At 41.8% G+C, this 27,649-nt stretch overlaps 2 protein-coding genes across 8 annotated transcripts in view; both read right to left on the reverse strand.

Annotated features, from left to right (window-relative positions):
• Positions 1 to 1,028: 1,028 nt before the first annotated feature.
• Positions 1,029 to 3,624, reverse strand: ppifa (peptidylprolyl isomerase Fa). The gene is made up of 6 exons (XM_008278797.1): positions 3,448 to 3,624; positions 3,298 to 3,328; positions 3,108 to 3,196; positions 2,923 to 3,019; positions 1,634 to 1,709; positions 1,029 to 1,513 (listed from the first exon to the last, which is right to left on the reverse strand). The coding sequence occupies exons 1-6, from the start codon at positions 3,589 to 3,591 to the stop codon at positions 1,378 to 1,380; spliced, it is 573 nt and encodes a 190-aa protein (XP_008277019.1). The 5' UTR covers positions 3,592 to 3,624; the 3' UTR covers positions 1,029 to 1,377.
• A 5,258-nt stretch (positions 3,625 to 8,882) lies between these two features.
• Positions 8,883 to 27,649, reverse strand: part of zmiz1a (zinc finger, MIZ-type containing 1a) — a 106,746-nt gene continuing 87,979 nt past the window's right edge. For 4 of the 7 annotated variants that reach the window (XM_008278801.1, XM_008278808.1, XM_008278806.1 and 1 more), the window contains 18 exons: positions 19,916 to 20,051; positions 18,784 to 18,898; positions 18,425 to 18,645; positions 18,112 to 18,313; positions 17,681 to 17,962; positions 17,399 to 17,578; positions 17,153 to 17,221; positions 16,862 to 17,027; positions 15,845 to 15,986; positions 15,082 to 15,292; positions 14,781 to 14,886; positions 14,461 to 14,621; positions 14,287 to 14,354; positions 14,127 to 14,195; positions 13,748 to 14,031; positions 13,210 to 13,394; positions 12,414 to 12,695; positions 8,883 to 12,196 (listed from right to left, as the gene is read on the reverse strand). In XM_008278801.1, coding sequence (XP_008277023.1) covers positions 12,089 to 12,196; positions 12,414 to 12,695; positions 13,210 to 13,394; positions 13,748 to 14,031; positions 14,127 to 14,195; positions 14,287 to 14,354; positions 14,461 to 14,621; positions 14,781 to 14,886; positions 15,082 to 15,292; positions 15,845 to 15,986; positions 16,862 to 17,027; positions 17,153 to 17,221; positions 17,399 to 17,578; positions 17,681 to 17,962; positions 18,112 to 18,313; positions 18,425 to 18,645; positions 18,784 to 18,898; positions 19,916 to 20,051 — 2,987 coding nt within the window. In that variant the 3' untranslated portion in view covers positions 8,883 to 12,088. Of the gene's footprint in view, positions 12,197 to 12,413; positions 12,696 to 13,209; positions 13,395 to 13,747; positions 14,032 to 14,126; positions 14,196 to 14,286; positions 14,355 to 14,460; positions 14,622 to 14,780; positions 14,887 to 15,081; positions 15,293 to 15,844; positions 15,987 to 16,861; positions 17,028 to 17,152; positions 17,222 to 17,398; positions 17,579 to 17,680; positions 17,963 to 18,111; positions 18,314 to 18,424; positions 18,646 to 18,783; positions 18,899 to 19,915; positions 20,052 to 26,471; positions 27,444 to 27,649 lie in introns of those variants that run through there. The other 3 variants (XM_008278807.1, XM_008278802.1, XM_008278803.1) reach the window with 3 other exon arrangements.

Consider the following 27,649-nt stretch of genomic DNA (forward strand, 5'->3'; position numbering starts at 1 on the left):
TGAGCATATAGATTATGATAAAGAGGTTTTTAATGGATTATTCATGGTGGTTGTGTAACGCAGATGGTGGGGGGGGGGCTTGCAAAACTTTTTTTTTCTCCGCTTTCCGTGAAAGTGCTGAGAGATAACAGGCACATAAAACTGCCAGGACTTGATTTCAACACATTGAGTCCAACTGTGGACAGGAAAACCAAAACAAAAAGAAAAAAAACGGACACCAGCTGACATGGGTGCTGTGTGATAAATGTAGACATTTACAGAAGAACCAGCTTGTACCAGTTGTAAAGATGTCATTGTTTTGTATGTGTATTAAACGTTGGCCACAGCACCATTGTCTCTCCGGCCAAGTTTCCATGCACAATATTGGACATGCATTCCAAATAACTAAAACTAAACCAGAGGGTGGGGACCCAAATTATATCAAGTTTGTTACAACATCTCTAGCTCAAACAGAGTGAGAGCTGAAAAGTCTCTATAGCAACAATGTAATCTGAGAATTCAAACAAACGGTGGAAGGTCAGTGCGCATATGGTTTCATTTAGGGGCAAGAGCTGCTTTTTCACGTCGCTTCATTATTTACTTTCATAAAGTATTAGCTCGATAAGCAGCACCACCCAGTCTCTGGCTTTCAGACACGTCCTGGCCTCCTTTTCTCCCCCTCGCCCTCGCCCTCCCTCTCTCTCTTCAAGACGCTCTGCGTTTCAAATAAAGAGGCAGCGAAGGAAGAGCAGCCTACACGCAGGCTAAAGACATTTTCAGGTTCCTCTGTGGTTCCAGCAGATTAAATCATCTGCACCGACTGTGTCCAATGAGGCCAGATTCCACATGTCTGTCATCTGTCAACTGCATTCATGTGATTCTTCGGCTCCCATGTAGGTGGATGTGACATCCTGCTCTGATGGACAGGAAGTCGGTTTCTGCGCGAGCCCGTGTCTAAAAAAAGCAGCTGGATCATTTCCGGGAAGCTTTAAAAGCAGCAGGGCCGGTGGCACATGACAGCAAATGTCCTGTGCTGAGAACACTGCTCGTAAAATATGAAAATTGTCATTTATTTGGCAGTAAATGGAGATTAACTGCACAATAATTTTATACAGTAAATGGCTGAGCACTTGGACACAAAGTAGATTGGCCAAGTAAAGACTTCTTTTCTCTCACACACAGATACAATATAAACATTTCATACCTGACTTGGAGCGTGAAATGATAAATCCCCTCAACATCAAATCAACCGTAAAAACTGCACATTTTAGTAAAGACCAGAATCACCTGGGACAGTCCCTCCTTAAAAGTCTCATGAATAAGGAAACGGTGATGAAGTAAATACCAAAGTGTTGCGTACTGAGTCATCCAGCAGAAGTCTGTGAATGGTCTTTGGTGTCATTTGATCTCCCCACAGTCAGTGATGACAATTTTCTTGATCACACCGCCATCGTGTAAACCAAAGGATTCCATCTTGGTGACTACATCCATACCGTCCTTCACCTGCCCGAACACCACATGTTTACCATCAAGCCTGTCAAAAGAAAATTCAAAAAGCGACTTCAGCAACCGGCGACTGGTTCGATCTGGATGTGGCCAGACTATGAGGGCTAGAGCTCAGATGACTGATGAAAAAGTTCTACAAAGTGTTTACCATTCAGTTTTAGTGGTGCTGATGAAGAACTGTGAGCCGTTGGTGTTTGGGCCTGAATTTGCCATTGAAAGCGTTCCTGCAGAGATCAAAAAAAAAAAAAAGGCCAATCAACGGACCGCGATGGGATCTGGATGTCCTTTTACCCCTGATCCAGTGACGCTTTGGCGTGACAGTAGCATGATGCAAGTCAACAAGTGTGTTAGGAAAAAGGCCTGTTTCTCTTCTCTGAAACTGACGCAAACTGTGATTATGCAACACAAGACGAAGCACCAAATAATCAGCGTGTGGATAAAGTTTGTTCAAGAAAAGGAGGTATTTTGATTAGTGCATGTTGACTCACTAAAAAAAAAAAAGTAGGTCATTCGCACAAGGATTGCAAAATCTATACAACCGGTGGTTTTAGCGCTGCATGAGATTGGGCACTGCCATCTAGTGGAGAGGCAGCTTTATTAAAATACAGGCAAAAATACAAGAGAAGAGCAGCAGTTTACATCTATTTAAATATTCTAGTCTGAATGTTTAGTCTTGAAAGAGGAATTAAATAATGAAAGTTAACAAAATGTCCACATTTCAGATTCTGGAGCCAGATAAAACGTGGCACTGATGCTAGAAAAATGTATTAAAGTATGAATCAGTTAGCATAAATGTTGATTAATCTGGGCATGACCTGCTATTTAATATTTGTTTCAATGCAGTGGAGACTCTAAAAACACACTCTGAAAGCACCTTTTTCAGCCTTTGAACAAATGATATGCCTAATGTATTGATGAAGGATCATTGATTTTGTCCTATAAACAATAATAAAGTAGACAAATCAAGTCACTGATATTCATAAAAGTACATTTAGAAACAACATACTTTGAAATAAAGTGTATTCCAATAGAGAAATAAGACCTAACAAGTTTAATAAGACCCTGCAATATTATGTATTATAGAATTTACCTCACTAAATTATAAATAAAGGTAAAGACCCTACAGAATTATAGACATTGCAAATTTACCTGACTAATAAGTGATCACTGCAAATAATTCCTACTGATCACTAGATTAAATATGAAGCTTAAGAACTGACAACATAATATATGATATCACATTATTGGACTAATTTATAAACTAAGGTTTAAATCTACAAAAATATACATACAGTCTCTATCATATTGGGAAAAACATTCAAACAAAGCTGACTCCCTCACTGATTCACACAGAGAAAATGCAGGAAAACACATTTTAAAATAGAAGAAAAGAAGTTAAAACCTAATGAATCCAATGAGGGAGCTGTGAACATGTACCTGGACCCGTGTGTTTCAATTTGAAGTTTTCATCTTTGAATGTTTTCCCATAAATAGATTTGCCTCCTGTGCCGTTGTGGTTGGTGAAATCTCCTCCCTATAAGAAAAAAACAACAACAACAGACAATATGGATCCAATAATCACACCTGATTGCACTAACCTGCTTCGTCATAGTAAGTCTCACCTGACACATGAACTCAGGTATGACTCTGTGGAACACTGATCCCTTGTATCCAAAGCCATGTTCTCCAGTGCACAGCGCTCTGAAGTTCTCTGTAAAGTTGGATGGATTAAAGTTAGAATAAAAACAAATCAAGAGCAGGTAAATGAACAGATAAGTTGGGAAGAAAAAAAAAAAGAAAGAGTGTTGTTACCTGCAGTTTTTGGCACAACATCTGCATTCAGCTGCAAGATAATACAAATCACATTCAGATTCATTCATGCAGTGCACCTAAGACCTGCTGCTGCTGCAGGTGACACCAAGGACTTATGGAGCGGCTAGCATGCTAAGCTAACTAGCTAACCTCAATGGTGATTCTCCCCAGAGGCTCACCGTCCGCCTCGATGTCCACAAACACCAGCGGGTTCTTGGCGGCTCCGGAGGAGAACAGCCTGGCGGCGGAGATGCCCACAGAGCTGTATCTCATGCGGTTTTTGATCTGGATCATCGCTGCTCAGCTGACGGGGGGAGCTGCAGGCCATGAGAGCTGCTGCTGCTGTTTACATCATGTGGTGTCACAGCAACCAGCAGTGGGAAACAAACAGCGACACCACGTGGCCGGAAGGAGAAGAACATCCTGCACGGCCCACCATCATTTTTTAATTATTAGAATGTGTTACTATTGTGTTTTTATTGTGGTTATCTAGTCATTATAACTAATTAGAGAATTATATACATAAATTATGCCTGACCTGAGAACAACTATGGTTGTTGTCATGACAACTGAGCAACTTCATCCAAGGAGGAAGACCAGAAGATGTGTTTCTGACTGTTTCAGGTGGTTTCTAATAGTTCTGGAGTGTTCCGAAGCATATGTATGTGATTCTGATTGTTCCAGAGTGTTTTTGAATGTTTTTGAGTGTTCCAGAGCTTTCTAAGCATTTCAAAGTGTTCTAGAGTTTTTCTGTGTTTTCCACATAGTTTAAGAGTTCCAGACTGTTTCAGTGTGTTCTAGAGTGTCTTTATGGGTTTCTGATTGTTTTAAAGTGTTTGTAGGGGTTCCGGAGTGTTTCTGATTGTTTTGAAAAGTGTTTTTTATTGTCTCAGACTGTTTCTTGTCGTTCTGGAGCGTTCTAAAACGTGTCTAGAGTTTTCCTGAGTGTTCTAGACTGTTTCAAATTGTTTCTGAGTGTTCCAGAGTGTTTCCAAGCATTTGAAAGTGTTTCAGGGTGTTTTTTTTTGTGTGGTTGTGTCTGAAATCATTAAACTCACTCCCTACTACCTACTCACTATCTAGGGACCACTATATATATATATATATATATAGTGACCTATGTAATAATCTATGTAAGGAGCACCTCAGCAAAGTAACATTTCGGACATTACTGGAGCTGTTAATTATGTCACGATCTGTGCCGTAGCAGCGTAGTGCAAACACATCAAATTTACAGTTTATTCCATTGCTATGAAACAGGTAAAATAAAATTTAACAAAACATCAACAGGAAATTACTTACATTTTTATGACAAGTTTTCACGCTCTCGTTTGTCTAGTTTACATTTCGTTTCGTGTAACGCATGATGGTCCATATTGCTTGGTTAGTGACCATCGGCTGTACACTGCTTTTCACAGTGCATTGTGGGATATTTTGAGTGCAATACATAGGGTGTAACAGTTGTAACATAGCAGCTGGACAGCACTACAAAATGGCGAACACCCTATGTAGTGCACTGTATATGGTATAGCAGGTGATTTCGGACACAGCCTGTGTGTGCTTCTGTGTTTTCCGTGTAGTTTGAGTGTTCCAGGCTGTTTAAATGTGTTCTAGAGTGTGTATATGTGTTTGTGATTGTTTCAAAGTGTTTCTAGGGGTTCCGGAGTGTTTCTGATTGTTTCTGATTGTTAAGGAAAGTTTTTTATTGTTTCAGACAGTTTCTAAATGTTCCGGAGTGTTCCAAAGCTTGTGTAAGTGTTTCTGATGGTTCCAGAGTTTTTCTATGTATTCTAAAGTGCTCCAGACTGTTTCAAAGTGTTCCGGAGTGTGTATGTGTCTTTCTGATTGTTTCAAAATGTTTTGAGGGGTTCCAGAGTGTTTCTGATTGCTCTGAACTGTTTTTTATTGTTTCAGACAGTTTCTAATAGTTCCGGAGTGTTCCAACACGTGTCTAAGTATTCTACGGTATTTCTATGTGTTTCTGATTATTCCAGAATTTATCAAACTGTTTTTAAAGGGAGAAAGAAGCCATCACTCCAAAAGCAGATACAGTCACAGTTTGCAAATGCACACAGGGACAAAGACCTTAATTTTTGGAGACATGTCCTGTGGTCCAATGAAACTAAACTGTTTGGTCATAATGACCATCATTACATTTGGAGGAACAAGGGGGAAGCTTGCCAGCCTGAGACCACCATCCCAATTATGAAGAACGGGGGTGGCAGCATCATGTTGTGGGGGTGTTTTGCTACAGGAGGGACTGGTGAACATCACAAAGTGTTTTGGAGTGGCCGTCACAAAGCCCTGATCTCAATCCCGTAGAAAAATTTGTGGGCAAAGCTGAAAAGGCGTGTGTGAGCAAGACAGCTTATAAACCTGACTCAGCTAGACCAGTTCTGTCAGGAGGAATGGGTGAAGAAATTCCAGCAAACTGTTGTGAGAAGCTTGTGGAAGGAAACCCAAAATGTTTGACCCAAATCATTCAGTTTGAAGGGAATGCTACCAAACACTAAGGAAATGTATTTACACTTTGTGACTTTGACTTTGTACTGGAGTGTTCTAAAGCTTGAGCAAGTGTTTCTAGGTGTTTCTGATTGTTCCGGAGTTTTTTTTTGGTTTTTTTTTGAGTTTCTTTTCAAGTGTTCCAAAGTGTTTCTACGCATTTAAAAGTGTTCCAGAGTTTTTTTTTGTGTGTGTGTTTCTGTCCTTTCCGCATAGTTTGTGTGTCCCAGACTGTTTCAATATATGTGTTTGTGATTGTTTCAAAGTGTTTCTCAGGGTTCTGGAGTGTTTCTGATTGATCTGAACTTTTTTTTTTGTTTTACTGTTTCAAACTGTTTCTAATTGGTCCGGTGTGTTCCAAAGTGTTCCCAAGTGTTCCTGACTGTTTCTGTGTGTCTGTGGTTGTTCCATAGTTCTCCTGTTTGTTTCTTCTGACGATTTGAATGTTCAAAAGTGTTCCAGAGTGCTCATATGTTTTCTGATGGTTCCAGAGTTTTTCTGTGTGTTTAAGTGTGTCATACAGTTTTGAAGTGTTCCAGAGTCTTTCTGCGTTTTCCAGATTGTTTCGGTGTGTTCTGGAGTGTGTACATGTATCCCTGAGTGTTCCGTGATGTTTCCAAGTGTTCCAGAATGTTCCAAAGTGATTACAAATGTCCCCGAGTGTTCCAAAGTGTTTTGATGTGTTTCTGATTGTTCTCAGTGCTTCTGAGTGTTTCAGAGTTTTTCTGACCGATTTCATGACCTACATTATACTTCACTTGATAACAGCTACAACCGTCGTCATGACAACTGAGCATCTCTGTCCACAGAGGAAGACCAGAAGATGTGCCGGAAATCTTCACAAACACAAAATACACGAAGCAAAATCTAAACACAGTTCAGTGTAGATGGGTTTTTTATGAGAATATTTGTTGCCAAGCTGCTTGTTTTCAACCTCAGTAGTAAACATTTCAATTCCCCTTTAACTTGGTGTGAGAAAAACATTTCAGGAGACATTTCAAGTCGAGGAACAATGTGAAGAGGAAACACTAAAAAAGAAAAAAGCATCATACTAAACTAATGTTTCTGATTTTTTATTCATTTACACGTTGTCTTTGAGTAATCTTGTGGAATATTTTAATTGTGGCAAATTATTTACATAATTCTGAATGAATGAAATTACACATAATGCATTTTTAATCAACTGTTTATTTAACTATGTTCTAAATATCTATAGAAATGCAAGTTGTTTGAGAGTTCCAGTACTGGTCTCTGTTAGACATGTGTACATTTTGATAGACTGGCACTGAAAAGCAAATTTTCCATTCTGATGCATTGCAGTATTCCTGCTTTAAATAACTTACTGTGATGAAGAACACTAATTTTAAACATATGCAGGGGTTGTGCATTGATTTGTCTTCAGTTATGTGTTTGGTAATAGTTTGTCTGAAGTTGTCTGAGCCTTATTATGCGCAATACTGTAAATGTATACTGTCCAGCACTCCAAAAGGGGCATAATAAAAATGCTAAACCTGTTCACGAGTACTAAAAAGTCCAATCTAGCTTTGAAGCAGCTTTTGAAATCTGCAAATGCTGGATTCTTTTTAATATTTCTGAAACATAAAGCCCGTGCAGCGTGGGTTCTCTCCAGGTTCTCCAGCTTCCTCCCACAAGGTCCAAAAACATGTTGAGGTTAATTGGTGATTCTAAATTGTCCGTAGGTGTGAATGTGAGTGTGCTTGGTTGTCTGTCTCTAAGTGTAGCCCTGTGATAGACTGGCGACCTGTCCAGGGTGTCCCCTGCCTTCACCCTAAGTCAGCTGGGATAGGCTCCAGCCCCCCCTGCTACCCTAGTGAGGATTAAGCGGTGTATAGATAATGGATGGATGAAACTTAAAAGACTTCTATAATAGTAATAATGTAAATATATTCGGTTGAACCTCCTACCTACTGATTATCAGACATTGGTACCAGTGCCAGCATTCTTGACCAAGAGGGAACTTATTAGTCTCAGTATTGTATCGTCTCGGTTCCACTTGTCTGACTCGACCACAGAACACGTGAGCTTATGTTGTGTTTTTTCTGGAGCGCCGAAAGTTACTTGGATCGATCACAAAATTGCTCCGAGGCCCACAGAAGCGTTTACAGCGCCAATCTGTGACTCGCTAATTAATTGAGAAACAAAGCTGCTGATTATTTGCGATGGTAATTGAATCGATACGCTCTCGTTCAGTATTAATTTCAGCTCATGGGATAGAAAATAACTCGCCGCTCTCTGCACGCTCTCTATTCATTAACAAGTCGCTGTGGTGGTGCAGTCAAGATAAACCTTTTGTAGAAACTCTGACGTGTGATGGTCACAGCGCACAGAAAAAGAACCCTGAAACTGAAGCAACGGGAAATTAAAAACAGGTTGTTTTCCATCTATATCTATGTTTTGTTCTAAAAACAGTCGGAGAACATTTTGTGAAGTTCTAGTTAAGTTGTTTTGTTTTAGGTGCCAACAATGTTCTTAAAGGCTGGATAATGCTGTCTAAAGACATACTGAACATATTTGGTGGTACCATTGTAATGCCATTATGCCCAAACATTCCTAAAATGTTCTCTAAATGTTGCATTGAAATGCCTTTACTTTGTTATTGTGTGAAAGTCTGTAAAAATCTAGGAATCCTTTATAGAAGAGGGTTCTGTTACTTCAACAACATCCCCAGAATGTTGCCGCAAAATGTTCTATTTTTGTTAAAATATCAAATTACAGGAATGTTTTATTTAAAAAAACAAAAAAACATTCTGTAATCTGAGGTGCTAACATCTTTAAAACATTGTGAGAATATTCTTTGTTAATGGAGTCTGTGGCCCTGACAACATCTTCTAAATGGTGCACTGAAAACACCATGTTAGTTAACTTTGAAGCTGATATGAACATTATTTTAAAATATAAATATGCTGATGTTTTCTTGAAAACAGTACTAGAACCTGCATTTAACATTGGCCAATGTTGTGACTCCCCGCTAGCCTGCTAGATGGTTATTCTGCGCTATTGGAAAAGAAACTGTACAATATGTTGGTTGCACTTTGTATGTCAAAACACACAGAGGCCATAACTTGTGTTTCATCTGAATACATATTTATTAGATAAATATTAGGATGTCACGTCATCTAACTACATACAGATTTGCAAGACTAAAAATCACAATGTTGTTCTGACCAGTTTAGAATATGAAATGATTGTACATAGAATGTACAAAACCAAATAGACAACTGCCACTTGTGCCAATCACTTCAGATTGTACCTTTATAGCATATTTTTTTTTGCCAAATTGCATAAAAATTATAAATTTGACAAAACTTTTTTTTTTTCTTTTTTTTCTTAACAAACTGTAAATTTTTGGAAACAAACCCCTTAAGAGCTCACTCAAAGCTCGATGTCTCCAAGTCCCAATTATACCTCAAAAGGTTTGAATAATTTCGTAGCACCTTTATAAAGTACACAGGTAATAGCGAAATACACAGAAGTTTAATATTACACAAAGGAAAAATGTCTTTTCTTTTCTCGAACCCCGCGTGGAGGGGCACATAAAGTATCTTACATAAATGAACAGGCATGGTTAGAGAGGTCTGCACAGACGCAATCAAACACAGACTCATTTTCCCAATTCAATGTCTGACAGGAGGATGCAAGCTTTACAAATTCTAAATACACTATGCACACTCCCACTGGAGAAAATGAATACATTTCTGTTAACGTGTCTCTATTTGTCATTTACATTATATACAAATATCCCTTACATCCCCGGCCCCACCCCCGGATCCTCTGCCACAACCTCCCCCTTTGTAATGCAAATAGGTGGGGGTCTTCCCCAAATTTCATTTTTACAATATTAACCGTGTTCTCTTTTTAAATCCTCAACTCAATTTCCAATGTCTGCAATCAGACAGTACAAATTGTGTCGCTAAAATTACGAGACGTGAGTTTGTGAAAGGTTACAGTTATAATTACACACTGTGTAGGGAAATAAAACATCCCAATGCGGCAGTGCATTGTCTTCAACAAACATAGAAACAAACACAAACAACATTGGATTCTTCAGCTGTGTTATATGCAGGTGATCTGACAGTTTTTAAAAAGTAGCAAAGCCAAATTTGGTTCTTCAAATGGATTACAAAACTTAAGAGGGGGATGTTTTATCCGACAACATGTAGCATATTTTAAAATCATTGTCTGTACTGCATATAACTGTGTAAACCAAATTATACCAGTCGTAGAAACACTGGACAGAAGTAATAACTTAAAACAATTTTTAAAAAAAAACAAAAAAAAAATGTGATGAAAATACACACGTATGGTTATCAAAAGCTCAAAATCAGGCCTCGAAACAATCCAGAGGACATTTTGCACATTCTCACTTTAAATAAAGACGATGAGGTCACTTGTTCCAATAATATTAAACAAATACATTTTGGAGAAATTTGGACCTCTAAGCTGCATTATCAATCTTTTAGATAGAAAAAAACAGCTCGTTTAAAGCTGACCAATTTGTCAATACATATATATAAAAAATAAAAAGAACTCACTTACAGCTTGCCTGCAGAGAAATTCAAAAATTCTTTTTTTTTTCTTCGCTGATGCATTGTCACAGGGTAATGGGAAAAAACTGTACACAATACACAGGTACTCAATACAAGACCAGTGAGAGTGCATTTGGATCACTTCCTTACAATATTGGACTGGTTATCAGGGACTGTGTGTGTGTGTTTGTAAGTGTGTGTGAGTGTGTGTAGTCTTTGACAGACACACAGTACCATGTAGTTGCCAGTAATAGTTAGGTACAGTACTGTACAGTCACAACGTATTCACAAAGGGTATATACAACAGCTCTGGAAACACTGTTGGATCATGCAGGATGTTTTTTTCCCAAAAGGATGCAGTACGGCAGTAACAAAACGACAAAAGGAAAGATCAGTACAGTCACACAGATGTTTTTTTCTTTTATATATATATATCTATATATAAAATACAGTGATGTAAAAACCTCTGAAGATGTTGAAATCCTGCTGTTACACCAACATAATATCCAGACCCAACCCCTTACAAAAAGCATAGGACAACTGTGGTGTATCTGATTAATTTCACTGCGGGACAGAGATAAAACATATAGAAAGACGAGAATAAAAACACGGATGACTTTGAAATAAAATAATAAATATAAAGACGAGAGAGAAAATGATTCGATCAAGCACATTGAGGCTGGACAAAGACAACAGGAGCCGTTGGCACACATGCACTTGTGATCAAAAATGGTGCTGAATCTGACGAGGAGAACGTTACAATAAATACGCGAGAACAGCGGCAGACTGGGCGGAGAGAAAAAGAACTGAGACAGCTCTTTGAGTCGATTGTTTTCTCTCCCTCCCATTCACTGTTTTTCTTCCCTCCTCTGTCTCAAACTCTCTCTCCCCGCTGTCTTTCACATACGCTCGCAGGCAAACAAAAGAGGACATGTAAACAGACACACACATATATACAGACACACACACACACACTGACACACTCACACACACTACCATTGCACAATGTGCGCTCGTTTCCTTTGTTGACACTCAAGGACATTTTAATATGTCCTTTCAGTGCTCTGATTCTGATGAGTTCCAGTTATTCAACTGTCACACACACACACTGGGAAGTCAGGGGTCAAAGGGCACGGCATACGCCAAAGTTTTGGAAGAACACATTTCAAATAGGATAAAAACACTCTTACGAGACAATGGTTTTCCCTCCGACTCTTGTCTTTTTTCAAAAAGGAAAATTAATTTTTAAAAAAGACAAAAAAACAAAACAAAGCTACAACACTTCCTAGAGCCCACAAGGCTCCTGTCTCCTCTGTGTTGTTTACGTATAATGATTATAGCTGCACAGTTTTCAGTTGAAAAGTCACAAATATCTTATATGTATATTTATATATATATTTTAATATATATATATATAGATATAATATCACTTTAGTGCCCACCAACATGGCTGTAAATGGTGTGTTTTCGAGTCTGAGGCGGTGGAACTGGTGTGTGGAATCTTAAAAGGGAGTGCATGGATGAGTGGCGTCCCTGCTTCCTCCCTTGGAGTTCACAAGCAGGTACCTCTTTTCAGCCGCGCTCCTCCGCCACACACTGTCTGTTGAGGAACTGTTCGTGTGCGCGTGAGCAGAGAAAGCTGCTTGAAGTGTTGATAGGAGGTTGGTGAAGTGTCTGTGGACGGACAGTTAAACACATCACGGCTCCCGTAGGTGCAGGAGGGTTTTGAGGGGGCTGAGGGGCTAGTTGTTCTCGAAAAGGGAGAGAAGGTCGTCGTTGCTGTTGGCGGGAAGGTCGGGAGGGTCCAGGTATGAGAGTAGCTCCTCTGGATTGGCCAGCTCTGGAAGCAGCTGTGGACAAAAGGAAGAAGAAAAAAAACAAAACTGTGATTGGCATTTTCCCTAATGCTGGATGACTTAGAATCAAGTGTGTACATAAACATAGCTACCACTGCTCAGAAGCAATTTGAGAATCAACAGAGCACACAGCAAAGAGATGAGAGCAGCTGCAGCCGACAATGTTAGCTGTTAACAGGTAGCTCGTGGCACCCAAAGCAGACACACTTACATCCAGGGAGGGTTCGGGCATATCCTGGGCTCCCTGACCCATCTGCCCATCTGAAGAGGGGTTAAAGTTCAGATCGCTGTGGGGGTGACTGTTCTGCCCAGGATGCTGAGGCTGCGGCTGAGGCTGCGACTGGCGAGGCGGCTGCGATGATTGGCCGCTGTGATGCAAGGGTTGCCCTGATTGGCCACTGTGATGTAAGGGCGGCCCTGTTTGGCTGCCAGGGTGGGGAGACGCATGCAAGCTCTGCTGCATGGAGTTATGGGACTGATCGGAATGGGACATCTGCAGGTGCGAGAGGCAAACAGAAAGCGAAAGACAAACAAGGAGAGTGAGAAACAAGAAGGAAGATAAAGTGAGAGGGACACAAAGAGGGAAGGAGAGAGTGTTAAGAGGAGGGGGGAGGGAGGGGAGGCGAAATGAGTTCCAGCGTGAATAATATGGAACAGGCCTTTTAAATGGAAGCTGTGATCAGCAGACATGTGCAGCTGCAACATTATACGGTGACATGAGCATGTGAGCATGACTGAGCACACATGCTGGCCAGAGGCACAGGCTGCACCTTGTTCAGATAACAAATCTGTGTTTTCACTGTGGCACAGATTGTCTAGAGATTTTCTTCTATAAGCTAAGTACTCAATTATGCTAGAGGACCAACTTAGCAGTAGATAAAAAAAAAGACACCTAAATGTCAGATCAAGCATAATCTTATTTTAAGCCAGCTTGATTCCAAACAAATGTCATTTATGGTTACAAAGGCAAGAGAAAGCAAGCAGCTCTGCAAGTCACATCCACTTACTGCATCATTCATGCCGTGATTGAGAGGCTTGTCCTGGGAGAGGAGACCACCAGGTCCATCTGGGGGGTGGGAGAGCTGAGGGCCATGGATGAAGTCATTCATAGGAGGACCTCCTCCACCAACTCCACCACCAGAGGGGTTCCCGTGAGGAAAGTCAAAGTTCCCTTGGCTGTGGTAACTGTTGCCTTTAAGGACAAGAAAAGAAACACTTCTTTTGTCAAAGACTAAGTGCAGTTTGGCCTTGCTTGCTTGTTTGATGAATCCCTGTAGTTGCAAAAAGTTACCTTTTCAAAGTGGTTACATAACAGGATACACACTTTCTTTCTTTTTTTTCACTGTTGTGAAACATTTATCAGAGCAGTAACATTTTAAAACAGTTTCAGCATAAAACTCTCCTTGGGGCTGTTCTTTGTTTAATGCACTAGAGACACATCAATAGTTTTCTGCTGTAAAATGCACAACAGCTCATTTTTCCAACAAATGAGCTGACTCTCCTGTTATTTATCTACACGGTACAATCCTGGCTGCTTTTCTTTACCTGCTCCTGGGTAATCTCCCCCGTTGCCGCTGGCGTGCTGACCGGGGTGCGGGGGGTAGGGGCTGGGGCCTGGTCCGGGGCCAGGTCCAGGTCCTGGGCCGGGACCAGGGCCGAGTTGCGCGATCATCTCCATCACATTGGGCATGGTCATCTGACTCGGGCTCATGGTTTTAAAACGCTTGGCCAGCGGTCCGTCAGGGTCTTCTTTGATGTGTAGCTCAGACTTAATGGGGACAGGTCGCCAGCTACATGTGGGTTCTATAGTAACCTCCTCAAACTCTGAACTGTGGGAGGAAAAGGTAGATTGTGTTGGTTTCATTTTGAAATAACAAAATCAAACTTATGGGTGCATTTAGCATGGGAAGGAGCAGTAACCTACTTTTGGATGGCATTGAGGATTCCCCACATGTACTGGTCCACCTCCAGACCTTCTAATAATGCTGTTTTACTGAAAGAGGGAAATAAATACATTAGATACAATCTATTAGAGGCATTCCATACAAGCAATCTCATCATTACATCCCAAAAATATCACTTACTTGCACACAGGACACCTCCATGTTCCCCTCTCACAGTTGAGCTGCAGGTAGGACTCCAGATCAAAACACTGTGGAGAACAACATCGCAATGCTCATTAGAATAATATTCCCCAATTCACCGCGGTACGTGACGCAAATTTTCATTAACGATATAGATTTATAGCGTGAACGAACCTGGACGTGTTTGCAGTCATGCCCTCGTGCGGGTAGCTGGATGCGTCGGAAGGTGATGGGACATTTCAGCGACACTTTAATGGCCGTCTGCTCCACGCCGTCTTCCCCGTTAAGAGTGGTGTTGCCGGCCGAGGCCGCGACGCTGCTGAAGTTCCTCTTAACTGTAAAGAGAAAGCCTTTTAGAGGGAGCCTACTACTTGGCGAACAGTCACAGGCGCACTGAAAGGACTGTTTAAAAGTAAAGAGAAACAGGTGTGAGCTCGTGTAATTAAGATGTACTTGTGCATATTAACTAGAATAAGAGAGAAAATTAGCCGTACTCTTGGTGATGCAGTGTTCTGCAGGAAGGAGTCTCTTCTTCAGGAGCCCCTGGAGGACGGATCGCACAGATGGCCTGTGGACCAGCTGAAGCACAAACAGGTGGGACTGCAAACAAAAGAACATGAAAACAAACAGATTTAGCACAGACAGCTGAACCTCATGTCTACGCCGCACAACAAGTATCCCGACTTAATCATCTGTGTGCAAATCACTCCAGCTGATCTTTTTGTTGAATGAACTGAATTTACATTTGGGTGCTGCGAGCAGGAACACACTGCTCCGACAAAAAAGTGTACTCACGCAACAGCAGGCGGTGACCGTAATTTGGATGGTGTTCCTCCCGGGTTGGCATACGTGCTTCAGGTGCAGGGGTTTGTGGGAGGTTTTGTTGTCTCCCCTCTCGATGGTGAGGGGCGTGGCGTTGACGCTGACCTGGACGGAGGCAGGCCAGTTGGTGTTCATTTGCCTGTCTTCGTGGTGGTAGCACTTAAACTGCAGCTCAAGGTCTGACCTATGAGGGTCACAGGAGGACAACAGTTGGCTGTAACAGTCAGAAAAACAACAAGAAGGGCAGATGCTGTGTTTCCGTGAGAGTTTTGCATGCTACAGTTTACGATCCAAAAAAAAGTCAAATTCTTGGCCTACTATTCAATAAAAGTACTGAACAATGTGTGATTTAACGTCAATTTACAACAGCCTTCTGACATGGTTTCCTTTAAAAACAAAGTATATATACCTAACATCAAGCCAAAGAAATGTAAGGGAGTTACAGCTAACAAAGATTTTCACCAAGTCCATCACATTTATATGGATTTAAATTAACATCTTAAATAGCAGCACTTTAAGCTTAACCACACAGTTCCATAATCTGTTGCCCAGTTACCCAGTGTTCCAATTTAAAAAGATTCTGTTAAATAACCCACATATATGTTTGATCATAAAATATAAGTACTCTAAACTTCAACCAATTTGAAGACAGTTGCTTTACTGTAAAAATGTTATGACCCACAGCATGTGATTGTAATGCGCTAACAGGAACAAATGGTAAACTGTGCGGCCCTACCTCCACATGAGGGTCTGGTGGACGGAGGGTCGAAGGTGGAAGACGTGGTTGCTGACAGCCAGGTTGTGCTCCAAGCGGAACGGTTCCAGCACCACTCCATCCCTGACTGGGAACGTCAGTCGCAGCTCCTCATTGGGGTTAGCTGGAAGGGAGGGAAAACAGGGGTAAGTAAGATAAATTTTAATCTAAAGACCCTTTATGGGATACATGACACTACTGGATTTACTGATCTGTAAAGTGATCGCTTGTGTAATTTAGACATACGGACATCCTCATGGATTCATTCAGACTTATCCACCACAGTGCCAGAGACAGACATGAGGTATTTGTCATGAAGTTTGGAACAATAAACCAAGTGATCTATAATGCAGCTTCCTTGCTGTGGAGATGCTCATATGGATTCTGCTGTTGTCTGATGTTGGAGATATTCAATAAACACAGAGGAAAAACTCCTACAAGCAGCTGGAAGCAACAAACTAAACTTCAGTTCTAGTTAATGTATGATGTGGGAAGAAAAACTGCTTATTGGTAAGCACCATAAATCTAAGCGGTTAATGTCTGGCTTTATCGCAGTAAAGTTAAATTATCATGGGTATTTCAGTTTGTAGCAGAATAGATTTGAAAATGTAGAACATACAGAATGAGGCATGTTTCGTGATCTTGGCACGCAAAATGACACTGGTGCCGAAATGTGGAAAAACCCACTTTATACAACTTGCTTGCACATGCCTTTCTGTTGATAAATTAGGTGCAGTTCAGACTTGTGCCATGTTAAGTGACACGGAAATGTTACAAGGTCCAACCTAGTAAGATTTCCGTCACTATTTTTAGAATTAAAAGTGTGCACAGTGCTCATTCAGATATAAAGCCAGCACATTCAGTTGCCGTCAGATTATGGAAAAGGAGTGCACGTCTAAAAGGTGCTTAATGCCGGTAAAGCAACAGGATAAGACAAAAGAGTACAATGAATAAAAGCAGACAAATGGTCCTTGTTTCAGGCCTGCTGAAGGTACTCACATGGAGGAGGCGGAAGCGCTGTCATATTTGGTTTCATGTCGGGTGGAAACGGAGGCTTCACATCCTGGTTTGGCGACAGATACGGAGGAATACTACTTCCTGGAGTCATAGGGGGCGTGGGGTTTCCAGGAACCGGTGAGTGGGGGTAGTTACCGGGTCTGGGAGGCTGCAAAAAGCAGGAAAACGCAATAATGCAAACTTAAGTCATTTTGCATATATGACTGGATCACGTTCAGTACAAAGTTCTTGGCATGAAATTGAACTTTCTTTGGATAGGGAGTGAAAACTTACCCCATTGCCTTGGCCGTAGGAGTATCCACCGCCGGAGAAATTGGTGCTCTGACCGTTGAAAGGCTCTTGCTGTAGGCGAATAAAAAAAACAATCCAAATTTGATATAGCTCCTTCTTGTCCCAGACATATTCTACAGTTTGATTCAAAAAGTCCTAAAAATGTGTCCCTGCTGTTTGCACAGTGCATAAAGGGCTTTAGCCCCTCTTCTGACCCAGAGTATGGATAAATGGTTTGGAATAACCAACCTTGTAGTACTGGCCCATAGGCATGCCAGGTGTGTACTGCCCTTGGCCCTGCTGCCCTGGCATCCTCTGGCTGGGGTAGTTAGGAGATGGCAGCGGTCTGGAGGCATTTGCTGTGGGGTACTGTCCCTGCTGTGGTTGGAACTGACTGTTTGGCCCATACTGCTGACCGGCATAACCTCCCTTGAAGAGGAAATTTAAAGGAAAAGCCGTGAAACATATGTTTAACATGCTACAGGAAACTTAATCCCTAGATTGCTTTAATTATCTAACCTTCCCACTCACCTCCCCGGGATACGGCCTCTTCATCCCCTGCATGGGCATGCCCTGCCGAGGTCCTCCGGCATACCCTTGTTGAGGCATCCTTTGGCTGTGAGCTCCAAAAGGCGTCATGCCTGGGGTTCGAGCCTGGTTCATGCCCATTGGAGGCCCACTCATATTGGGGTTGTTCATGGCTGATCCCATGCTGGCTGGATTCATTCCTCCAGGGGGCCCTCGTGGGCCTGGCTGGTTCATGAACTGGCTATTGTAGGCTGGAGCAGGGCCCATTTGGAACGATGGACACATCTGAAGGCAAAACAGACAGTTTAAGTGTTAAACATGATTACATTGGGTCTCCTGCTGGTAGTGGGATGACAGATTTGTATGTGTGTCTGTTTTACTATTTTGCCAAGTGATTACAGCTGAAAACATCTGTCAGCAGGGGTGCACTGTACCTGTCCATACTGGTTCATATCCTTATTTTGGGTTTCCTGCAGAGCTGCCACAGTAGCCGTTGCTGTGGCTGTTGCCGTAGCAGCAGCGGCAGCAACAGCAGCAGCTGCAGCAGCGGCAGCTGGCTGAGTGAAGTCACCAGGAGGACGTGTGTGGGAGGTCATTCCCATACCTCCTGGTGGGGCATTCGGGCCTCCAGAGTAACTGTAAAAAAAAAACAAAAAAAAAACAGAAGGTATGTTTTAATCGTTATGCTAAAATGTAAATGCTTCATTGTTTGAAGTAAAAACAACACTCCAATGTCCAGGTTCTTACCTCCCGCTGTATCCCCCAGGACCGCCAGGGTAGCCAGGCCTGCCGTACATACCCTGCTGCATGTACGATTGGTTTGAACCTCCTTTGCTTGGGAACTGTTGCTGTTGAGCATTGAACTGTGGAGAATTGAGCCCTGCTGCGCTGGCAGACATGCCCGATCCCATAGGGTTACCTCCAGGATTCATGGGGTTATTGCTGTTCACCATTGGGTTACCCAGCACCTTTATTTAACACAGCGTCATCCAGGAAGGAGAAATGTCCATTAGGTTTTAAAATACAGCACACAAACCATCTGAGTCAAACAGTGGTTGCTGAACTTATATAATTATAGAGTGGGTTGTTTTCTTGCATGGACATACCTGACTCTGTGACGTGTTGGTCACTCCCCACACTGTTGTAACCACAGACAATGACCCAGGGGGCTGGTTGGTGTTTTGTTGCCAGGGGACAGAGTCATAGGGAAAGGATCCATCACTGGAAAGTAGACCAAAACACAAACATGTGCCTGATGTCATTTGAAGTTGTGAATGATTTGGGGATTCTTCTTGCCAATATGTTAGGCAATTTCAAATGTCTGGCATTCAATTTCAAAACATATTTCGAGCCAGAATATCTGCTAAAGGCTGCTCAGTGAAGTAAGTAAAAAGTTCCAAAAGAGCTGATAAGGAGTTCCATGTCCCTGTGCACCAGCAAAAAACTAAATATGATTAAATTAAGTCTCTGAGTTGTTGAAAACTATTTGGATATGCAGAGGTGTAACGCAGCTGGAATGTTTAGTATTCACATTCATAACAAATATCGGGGCAAAATATGAGAGTCGGCTTCATATAATAAACAAACTAAATCCTCATGGGGAGAGGCAAGTGGCCAGCAGAGTGGGAAGGAACTGCTGTTTTTGGAGTGCAGCTTGTTTTCACTCAGAGGTTAGCTCTTGGAATGGACGACTTGTTCAATATTTCCTCATAAAGGCACAACATTATCCCAAGATTCTCAGCAGAGGCAAACAGGACTCTTGGCTAACTTGGGGCTCTCTTTGAGAGTGAGAGTGAAAGAGAGCGAGGCATGAGCACACAATGTTCTCCGAAAACATGACTTCACATCTCTCTTCCCTGTTGGTTAGTCCCTCCACCCCAAATCAGTTCAGCTCCGCTTACAGTAATTCTGGCTTGTCTCCAGACAATGGAAATCCTTTGTGTCTCCGCATGTCTATCTTATAAGCACTGAAGTCATGATAATACCCTATTGACAACCAACCCGGTCTGCTAAAGAACTTTAATGAATAAGTTTGCTGCTTTGCACATGCAAATGACTCATCTCTGTTAATTTACAGACGTACATCGCTGACTTCCACTGCCCTTGATACTCATCTTTTTTTTTTTTTTTTTAAGGGGGAGGGAAAACTTGAAACAAACAACCTTGAGCTGAACTGGGTTTTACCGTAAGATAGCCACAGTCATCTGACAGGATATGTCTCAGAGACTCCCCACTGACCTGTGTGTGAGGCCAGGCTTCATGCTGTTCATGCTGGGCTGCATGGGGACTTTTCCCTGCGGCTCGTTCTGCCTGTTCTTCTGGTGACGCAGCAGGAGGAGACGACCCAGCTCCTCGCACCACGACGACAGCAGGGCTGCAAGGAAAACACAGCAACACACACATATGCACATGCGTTAGTCTCCGCTCGGCCCACATACTTGCATGAATATGGGTTTGCAGTGTTTTTATCATGTTATGGTTCTGGGTGTGAATGATCAGAGAATTTTCTTGTTTCACCTACAACACACTTTTAAATCAAACAGACACATTTGTTCTGTCAAGCGTCTCAATGGCACAGCAGTGAATCGTGTGTCCAAAGCGATTCGGGCCTGAAGTTATTGCTAAAGCCTCCAGGGGGCAGACTAATGCAATAAACTCGCATTGATTATCTGAATGTGTGGATTTCACAACCGCTCCATATCTACCTGCAGCGTAAAATGTAAACTGAAATCTATCCGCAGCACAAAAGTCCTCCTGAGTTTTTCCGCCACCGAGAGGAGGGAAAAGCTAAAAAGGAGCACGCGAGGCTGACGGAGACAGAGTGATCGGGGTTACGGATAAGATCTATGTAGGAAGTAAGAAACAGAGATATCTCCATTTCCTCCACTCATCACCACTCTATTCTCTGTCATGTCCTCACATATCCCTAAGGACCTATCAGCCGTCTCATCCTCTTCAAGAAGACAAGAGTTGGGATATTTTTTGTCTTGTGCCAATGATGTGCCAATTTTATTTTTTGTCCCCCCCCTCCTCATGCCAATCAACTTGTCTTTTTTGAATCAACCTGTGTTTTGTGGCTTATTTAAACACGCCGCCTCTTGATAGTAAAAACTTCTCTTGACAAACATCAACTTAACAAAAGAAAGGTTACCGTGTTCAGCACTTTATTAAATATTTGAAGAGGCTATTTTTAGGCTTGTAGACCCAGATACACCAGTTTTAGAAAGTGCTGTTACTAGGTTTGGGGTTTTTTAAGAGGTAGATTTTTCTCGAAAACACGATCCGTGACGATGAAATTGGCTGTGAAGATTTACAAGGTGGCATGCAACAAACGTCCGTCAAAACGAAAATTGTCCTTTCTTTTCAACCACATTTTTATTTTCATTTAATAAGTGGTGTGGCTTAATTTAAACCTTGTTCACATTTAAGCACTCTACAGCGAGTTGTGCCATTTGTAACATGTACAGTATGATGTACCAAATTGCTCGAGCTAATAATATATTTTCTGAATGATTAATATCGGATCTGACAGGTGACTATTCACAAAGACAATCGGGGAAAAAAAAAAAAAAGGAGAGGAGTGAAGGGGAGGAAAAAAAAAAACAGAGAGAAAAGGAATGAAGAACAAAGGAGAGGAGCAGCAACATTTTCTTGTGGAGGGTGGAGAGAGCCAAGCCTCCTAGTTAAAGAGGAATTATTCCACCCTGCCATTACAGGGAGCTTATCTCCCCACTAAATCACCACCTCCACACCGAGGGACTGTCTCTTCAACTGGCAACCCACCATTTAGACCTAAAGCTCCGAGCGCAAGTGATGGAGTCGCTTTGAGGGAGAGGAAAGAGATAGAGGGACAGCGAGGCATAGGACAAAAGAGAGCGGCGGTGACTTATCACATCAGTGTGGCTACGAGCTACCGAATCTAACAAGCTGCCAAGGCCACAAGTCATTCATAATAGAGTGAGGGTCCGCTCGGGGCCATCGTGCATATTTAGCAAGCTTAGTACAGTGTACATGAACTTGTTTTCACCTCGCAGTCCCCTGTGTTAAAACCCCTGCCAACACCATCACACACCCACAACTACACTGCCACAGTCCTTTCACTCTGTCTCTTTACCCTACATAAATGCCCTTCTACCATACCCTGCACATCCACATTCCTCTCAGTCGTTTTCTACTTCTCGGCACTGACTCCGGTGTCATCTGCCTGAACTGTTATTCATTACGATGTTTAGTTAACTTCACTAATAGAGAATATGAAGCAAAGATGCCAAGAGTGCGGACATTTCAGCCAATAAAAACAGAAGCGTATAAAGACAAGGTCTCTGTCTCATTACGCCTCTCCCTTTCTTCCTCTTTTCATTCACTGCCATTTCATTTACACTAAAGCTTTGTAGTTAAATCACACACTTTACACTGAAGGGTCAAACTGCTACCTGGCGGAGGCACGCCAAGGTCTTTTGCTGAAGCCTTTTTTTCCACGCAGTACTGTCTTTTCATCAGCGGCTCATACAAAAAGTCTGCAACATTAATTAAAACTAGTCGGAGTGTAAAAAGGTTTATGGAGTAACAATGACATAATACACGACAGTGAACCACATCCAGTGAGTTTCTGTTTAACAAGTTGGATTTACTTCCACCGACGAGTGAATTTGTCCTCGCGTTTCCGAAACACTGCCTATCCACAGCAGTAAGTAGCAGCTCTGCAGAACGTCAGAGCTGCTTGATAATGTGTTGACAGTTGACAGTTCTGTGGGAAAATAGAAAGATTGCAGCTACAGGATGTAACGTTCGGTTTATCAGGAGTTGTGATCATGTTGCCTGAAGGCCACTTCTACAATACAGATAAGTGATAGTTGTGAGTCTAACATTAACAGTTTTCTTCTTTCTGTGCACAAAATCACTACAATAACATCATAGTTTGAAATAACTGTTTCGACTCATAGGATCCTGTACAAAGGAGAGAGTTGGTTATGCTACTATGTGTGTTCACTAAATCACAGCTCCACCATCCCTCTTTGAAGACGTTTAATGCTGTGTGTTTCCCTGTCCTTGAGAGAAGCTGCTGCTGAGCAGTAAATGAGTTTATCTAGGCTAATCTCACTATTCAGACCTTTAAACAGTGAGCAAATACATCAAAATGGATTAATGGTTAAATAAGAAGACAAAGAATTCAAGAAATCCACGCAAAAGTCTCCTTCGTCTATCCTTAGTTAAATACTGACGAAAAATACGACAGTGATATTCAAGCATCTCCAGCTCAACTGTATTGCACTGAGGGGTTTTCCATACCCTGATTGATATTATCAGCTGGCTGATAATACCGGCTGATATTGTCCTTTCACAGATATATCCGCACATTTGATATACAGAGATATAAAAACATTCTTTTACAGACCTTAATACAGGAGAAAAGATGCTTGGGGAAATTTAAAAACTGTGTCATTGCATAGTTAGTCCAGCAGAGCAGCTCCAACTCCAATGCAATACTGTCAGCACTGTTTGCAGCACATGTAGCAGAGTAAATACCACAGCCGAGCAGAAAGTGGTGCAGAGTCAAGCTTTGTCTTCATGGTAAATTGCTGACTAATTTGTGAAATACTTCCACAATATATCTCTCTCTATATATAATACAGCATAAAATCCATAATGTCCCAATAACTCCAGCATCGGCTCCAGTCTTTCTGTTGGATTGTCTGACAGGGGCCTGGACACCGAGTCCTCCCCTTACCAAGTGGTCAGCTCTCATGTCCTGCTCTGCAGAGAGAGCAGGACATAAGCTGATTTCTCCGGAACCTCTCCTGAACCCTCTCCAACCGGCTCCATTTCTTAGAAGCTGGGGCTTTTAATTGAGTAATGCGCACAGACATATGGGTCCTCCTCACTCAAGCTGTATTTAATGCTGTATAGCTGACTGATAGCAGAAGCCCTGGCTCATTCTCACCTCACCTCAGCCCCTCTGGGAGCAGCAGGGAGGGAGAGTAAGCCCTGGTAACAGGCTGCAAGGCCCATTAACTAATGACAGAGTGTGTGTACAAGTCCTTTTTACAAGGAAACCCAAATGCTAATTACTATGAACTCTGACAGTGCTGTGTGTGCGCGAGCATCTGCGTGTGTGGTAAAAGCCTTCTGCTACTGAGCATATCATTTGCCAACGAAATCATGACAGACTGCTATTACTTTAAATGTGTGCACCCCAACATAATTCAGTTAGCTGCGTGATCGTGAGCCCACTTTGTTGATAAACACCTGACATGTTTTAAACGTGGAACCGGCGATCCGCCACATGTACAAACTGGGTACACTCAACTCTTTTCAGCGAAGATGCCGAAGCCAACAGCAGAGGAGTGTTACTGAGTTGGATAGTTCCCAGGTGTGAATCACTGTACAAAATCTGCTATATGGCTGCTGAGACAGACTTTTAGTTTGAGAGAGAGAAGAAGGAGAATACACTAAAACAGCCCTACTTTGTGTCGTTAAATGGTAGTTATTAAGCGAACGTTGCATCCACTGAAATTGTCATAACCAACATAACCTATTCTCTCCTGCAACCAATTGGTTATGTTGTAGCTCATGGTAGATGTGTTAAATCAGCAGCAGAGCTCACCAAGGATGGATTAAAATGTGTAATTTTAGGATATAAAAAAAAACAAAGCCAACCATGCCAGTGAAACTGCTGGTATGTCAGCCTATTTATGGCTTGAGCAGTGTAACATAAAATTACTTAAATATGACAAAATATGCAAATGAAGCATGGTTATTTGCTATATTTGTGTGCAACAATTAAAAACAGGCAACTGTGAGTAAGTTACCTGAACCGTTCACAAAGCCGATGTGGCGTCTAGTGTTGTGCAGGGAAACATTTTCACACTTCATTGTTGTTGGCATCCTGCCATGTAGCAGAGTGAATCCCCCAACCAACCACTTAACTTCACTATGAATATAATGTTAGCTTCTTTTTAATAATGTCAACCAGCGCACGCTTTTTGGGAGTCACCCAAAAAACATTCTCAGCCGTAAGAACACAACCAGAGACCAGGACAGTAAGTGTTGCCAGCTTAAGTGTATTATCAAAAATCAGTCGTGTTTGTTTTCCCAAATCAAAAAGAAAAAGGCAGCACCCAAGTGGTAATAAAATAAAAAAGGAATCAGCTCAAGTCTTGACAATGTGAATCTCATTTACAACTACAAGTGGAAAAATATGCTGATGAGTTTTGGCATCAAGTTTCAAAAGCTTTCATCAGAAGACTCCGTCGTGACACCTCTTTCTTGAATTTGTTTTGGGGAAACAAACACATTGCAGCTTTCAATGCACAACACACCACAGAAATTTAGTGCAAGAGAAGTGCACCTGTTTCCTCTTAAGGATGCAGTTACAGCCATGACTGTGCACGAATACACCATGATACCAACATGTCATCAATGATATGTTACCTACAGTATCAAGCCGCAGCTGTGGCTCTTTTATTGAAATGTCAAATTCATGTTTTAGCGGCTACATCCAAGAGACTTTCTGTAAAGATGATGTTCAATTTGACTGTTGTAGCCTCATTGGTTTGGATGGTAAGACAAAGCAAGGATTGGTAGCAATAAAAGGCGCTAAAGGAGCTTTGTAAAACAGAGAACTGCAACCCTAAGACGCCACTGTCCATGATCATCAACTTCTTCAGGTATAAACTTGGACGTTTCCATTATACGGTACAGCTGACTAGATTGGTTTGCACAAAAGCCCAACAGGAGTTTGTGCCAAATTCATCAAAAGCACTGCAATAATTGTGGAGGATTTAATCAGTCGAATCTTCAGATGAATGCACATCTCTGCTCTCATACTGTACATCCTCTGCTCCTGAAATTACCAAACATCTGTCTGTCGCTGGTTACGCTAAGCTTTGATAGAGACATGTAATACCGTGCATGCACCTCCATCGTAGGTGTGTTGATAGCACCACAAACAAAGAAGAAAATACTACATGAAAAATTCTGAGCATGAACACTGCAGCACTAGACAGAGAAGCCTTCTGAGACAATGTGTGGGATGATAAAAAAGAAACAATTTATAATAGATATCATAAGCAGAGGTCTGTTAAACACTGGCAGGTAGGTCTGTGCTGTGTGGGTACAAAATATTATGCAAAAAAGACGAATATGGAGGGGATATAAAATCCTCTGAAATAAAAAAAAATAATAAAAAAAAATAAGTCATGCTTTTTGCCGAAGTGTAATGGAAGCCATTTAAGCAGTCAATGATATCCCCCTTCCTGCCCCCTCTCTGTTAAGCCAACTTCTTCCAAGAGAAGAGCATATCAAATGGGCTTTAGTCTCAACAGCTTGGAGGCAGAACAACTCAAACATGCCCTGCAGAGAGAGAGCTCGGTGTCAGAAATCACACTCAACCAAAACCAGGCCTTTAATGTAACAGTTCACACAAATCAAAAATATTCCAAATCTGAAACTCTCACTTCAAATGTCTTATTTTATCTCTTTTTTTTTTTTGCTTTTTTATTTTATTAAATGTTTAATTTCCCATACTGGTTTTGTAAACTTGCACTGAATAAAACAATGCAGTTTGCTCTATCTGGCTGGTTTAACAGAATTCCATCCACAACCTCTGGCATTAATCCAGATATGAGGACAGAGGAGGGGAGCGAGGGGGAGGGGGGGGGGAGAGGATGGATGGAAGGATGCTACACAGAGGACAGGTGGAGATGGAGGGAGTGGGCGGATCCCCTCCTCCCCAGGATATGTGTGGGTCACAAGCCAAAGAGATGCTGCAGCCCAGAAGGGAGGGTAGCTCTACCTGAGTCACTCTGACATCTCCTGCAGGTGCTGGTTTCTGTGGGGTTCAAATTACACATTTTTAAACGGGGCAGAGTTATAAGAATCAGCATAAACACCAAACATTATGCAGTATGATGGCTAGATCTGACTAAAGGTGCAAAATGTCGGAGCTCCAGTGGGAAATGTGGGACCTCCGTGTCCGGTGTGGCCGCCGAAAAACAACAAACGCCGTTTATTATATTTTTAATGTATTGCGGGTCATTTGTGGTCAAGCTGAGCTCGACGGAGATTCGCTGCAGAGATGAACATTTCTTTTTTTTTCTTCTTTTCATATTTATTATTGCAGCTTTAAATGGCTGTTCTCGTGGGATATTTTCCATTTATGTTCTGTCACAGACTACAAAGGACAAGCACCAGACTGCAAAGCTTATATCCCCTGTATATAACAGTTAGAAATGTATTTAGCAAAGGAATGAATGGTCTCATTTCAAACCCCAAAGTACATTTACGTCCAAAAAAAAAAAAGGCTCCCTCAGTGAAACAACAAAGTCTCTTTGATTAATCTGACAATTACTTTCTCCTTTAATCAAACATGTAAAAAAATCCCTTCACCATATTCTATAGCACAAGGTCTTTAAATTGCTTGTTTAATCAAACTATGGTTTCAAAACTCAAGATGTTCCATTTATATGCATATAAAACAGAAAAAAGTAGCATTGTTTTCCAATGACTGATGTATTTCTTGTGGTACATTTGCATCCTGTGAGGCCAGTTGCATTGGTTTCATTTGTTATGACTATCACTGACCTATGGATGGGGGATATGAAACTCAGGTGACTGGTGCTTCTGCGTCAGATGCTCTATGACTCATCCTCTCCTCCCTAAATTACTGAGCCCGGGGTCACGGCCTTCCACATCTGGATTCGGGAACACTCACAGCCATCCTACATGGTCGTACATCCGCTACCCACATCAAATAAGCAAATGTGCACAGATTTGTACTCGAGGTCACGTGAAAGTAAACAGGGAAATACACGTCTGCACACAGGTATGTGGACGCAAACATGCGCACAAAAAGAGAAAAAAAAAAAAAAGTAAATATGGAAACTGAGGTTTGTGTTAGTGGGTAAACAAACGCAGTCAGTGTCTGAGCTTTGCGGAGATGCGCTTATACAGTAAAGCACCTCACATGGCTAG

The sequence above is a fragment of the Stegastes partitus genome, unplaced genomic scaffold (assembly GCF_000690725.1).
Source record: "Stegastes partitus isolate 25-593 unplaced genomic scaffold, Stegastes_partitus-1.0.2 Scaffold133, whole genome shotgun sequence".
NCBI classification, from domain to species: domain Eukaryota; kingdom Metazoa; phylum Chordata; class Actinopteri; family Pomacentridae; genus Stegastes; species Stegastes partitus.

What these genes read in the sequence shown, in the direction of transcription:
- ppifa (XM_008278797.1), bottom strand. Translation starts at nt 3,591, where the DNA reads ATGATCCAGATCAAAAACCGCATGAGATACAGCTCTGTGGGCATCTCC. An exon ending in TGGGGAGAATCACCATTGAG is followed by an intron (nt 3,329 to 3,447) that starts GTTAGCTAGTTA and finishes ATTATCTTGCAG; the next exon opens with CTGAATGCAGATGTTGTGCC. An exon ending in ATTGAAACACACGGGTCCAG is followed by an intron (nt 1,710 to 2,922) that starts GTACATGTTCAC and finishes TGATCTCTGCAG; the next exon opens with GAACGCTTTCAATGGCAAAT.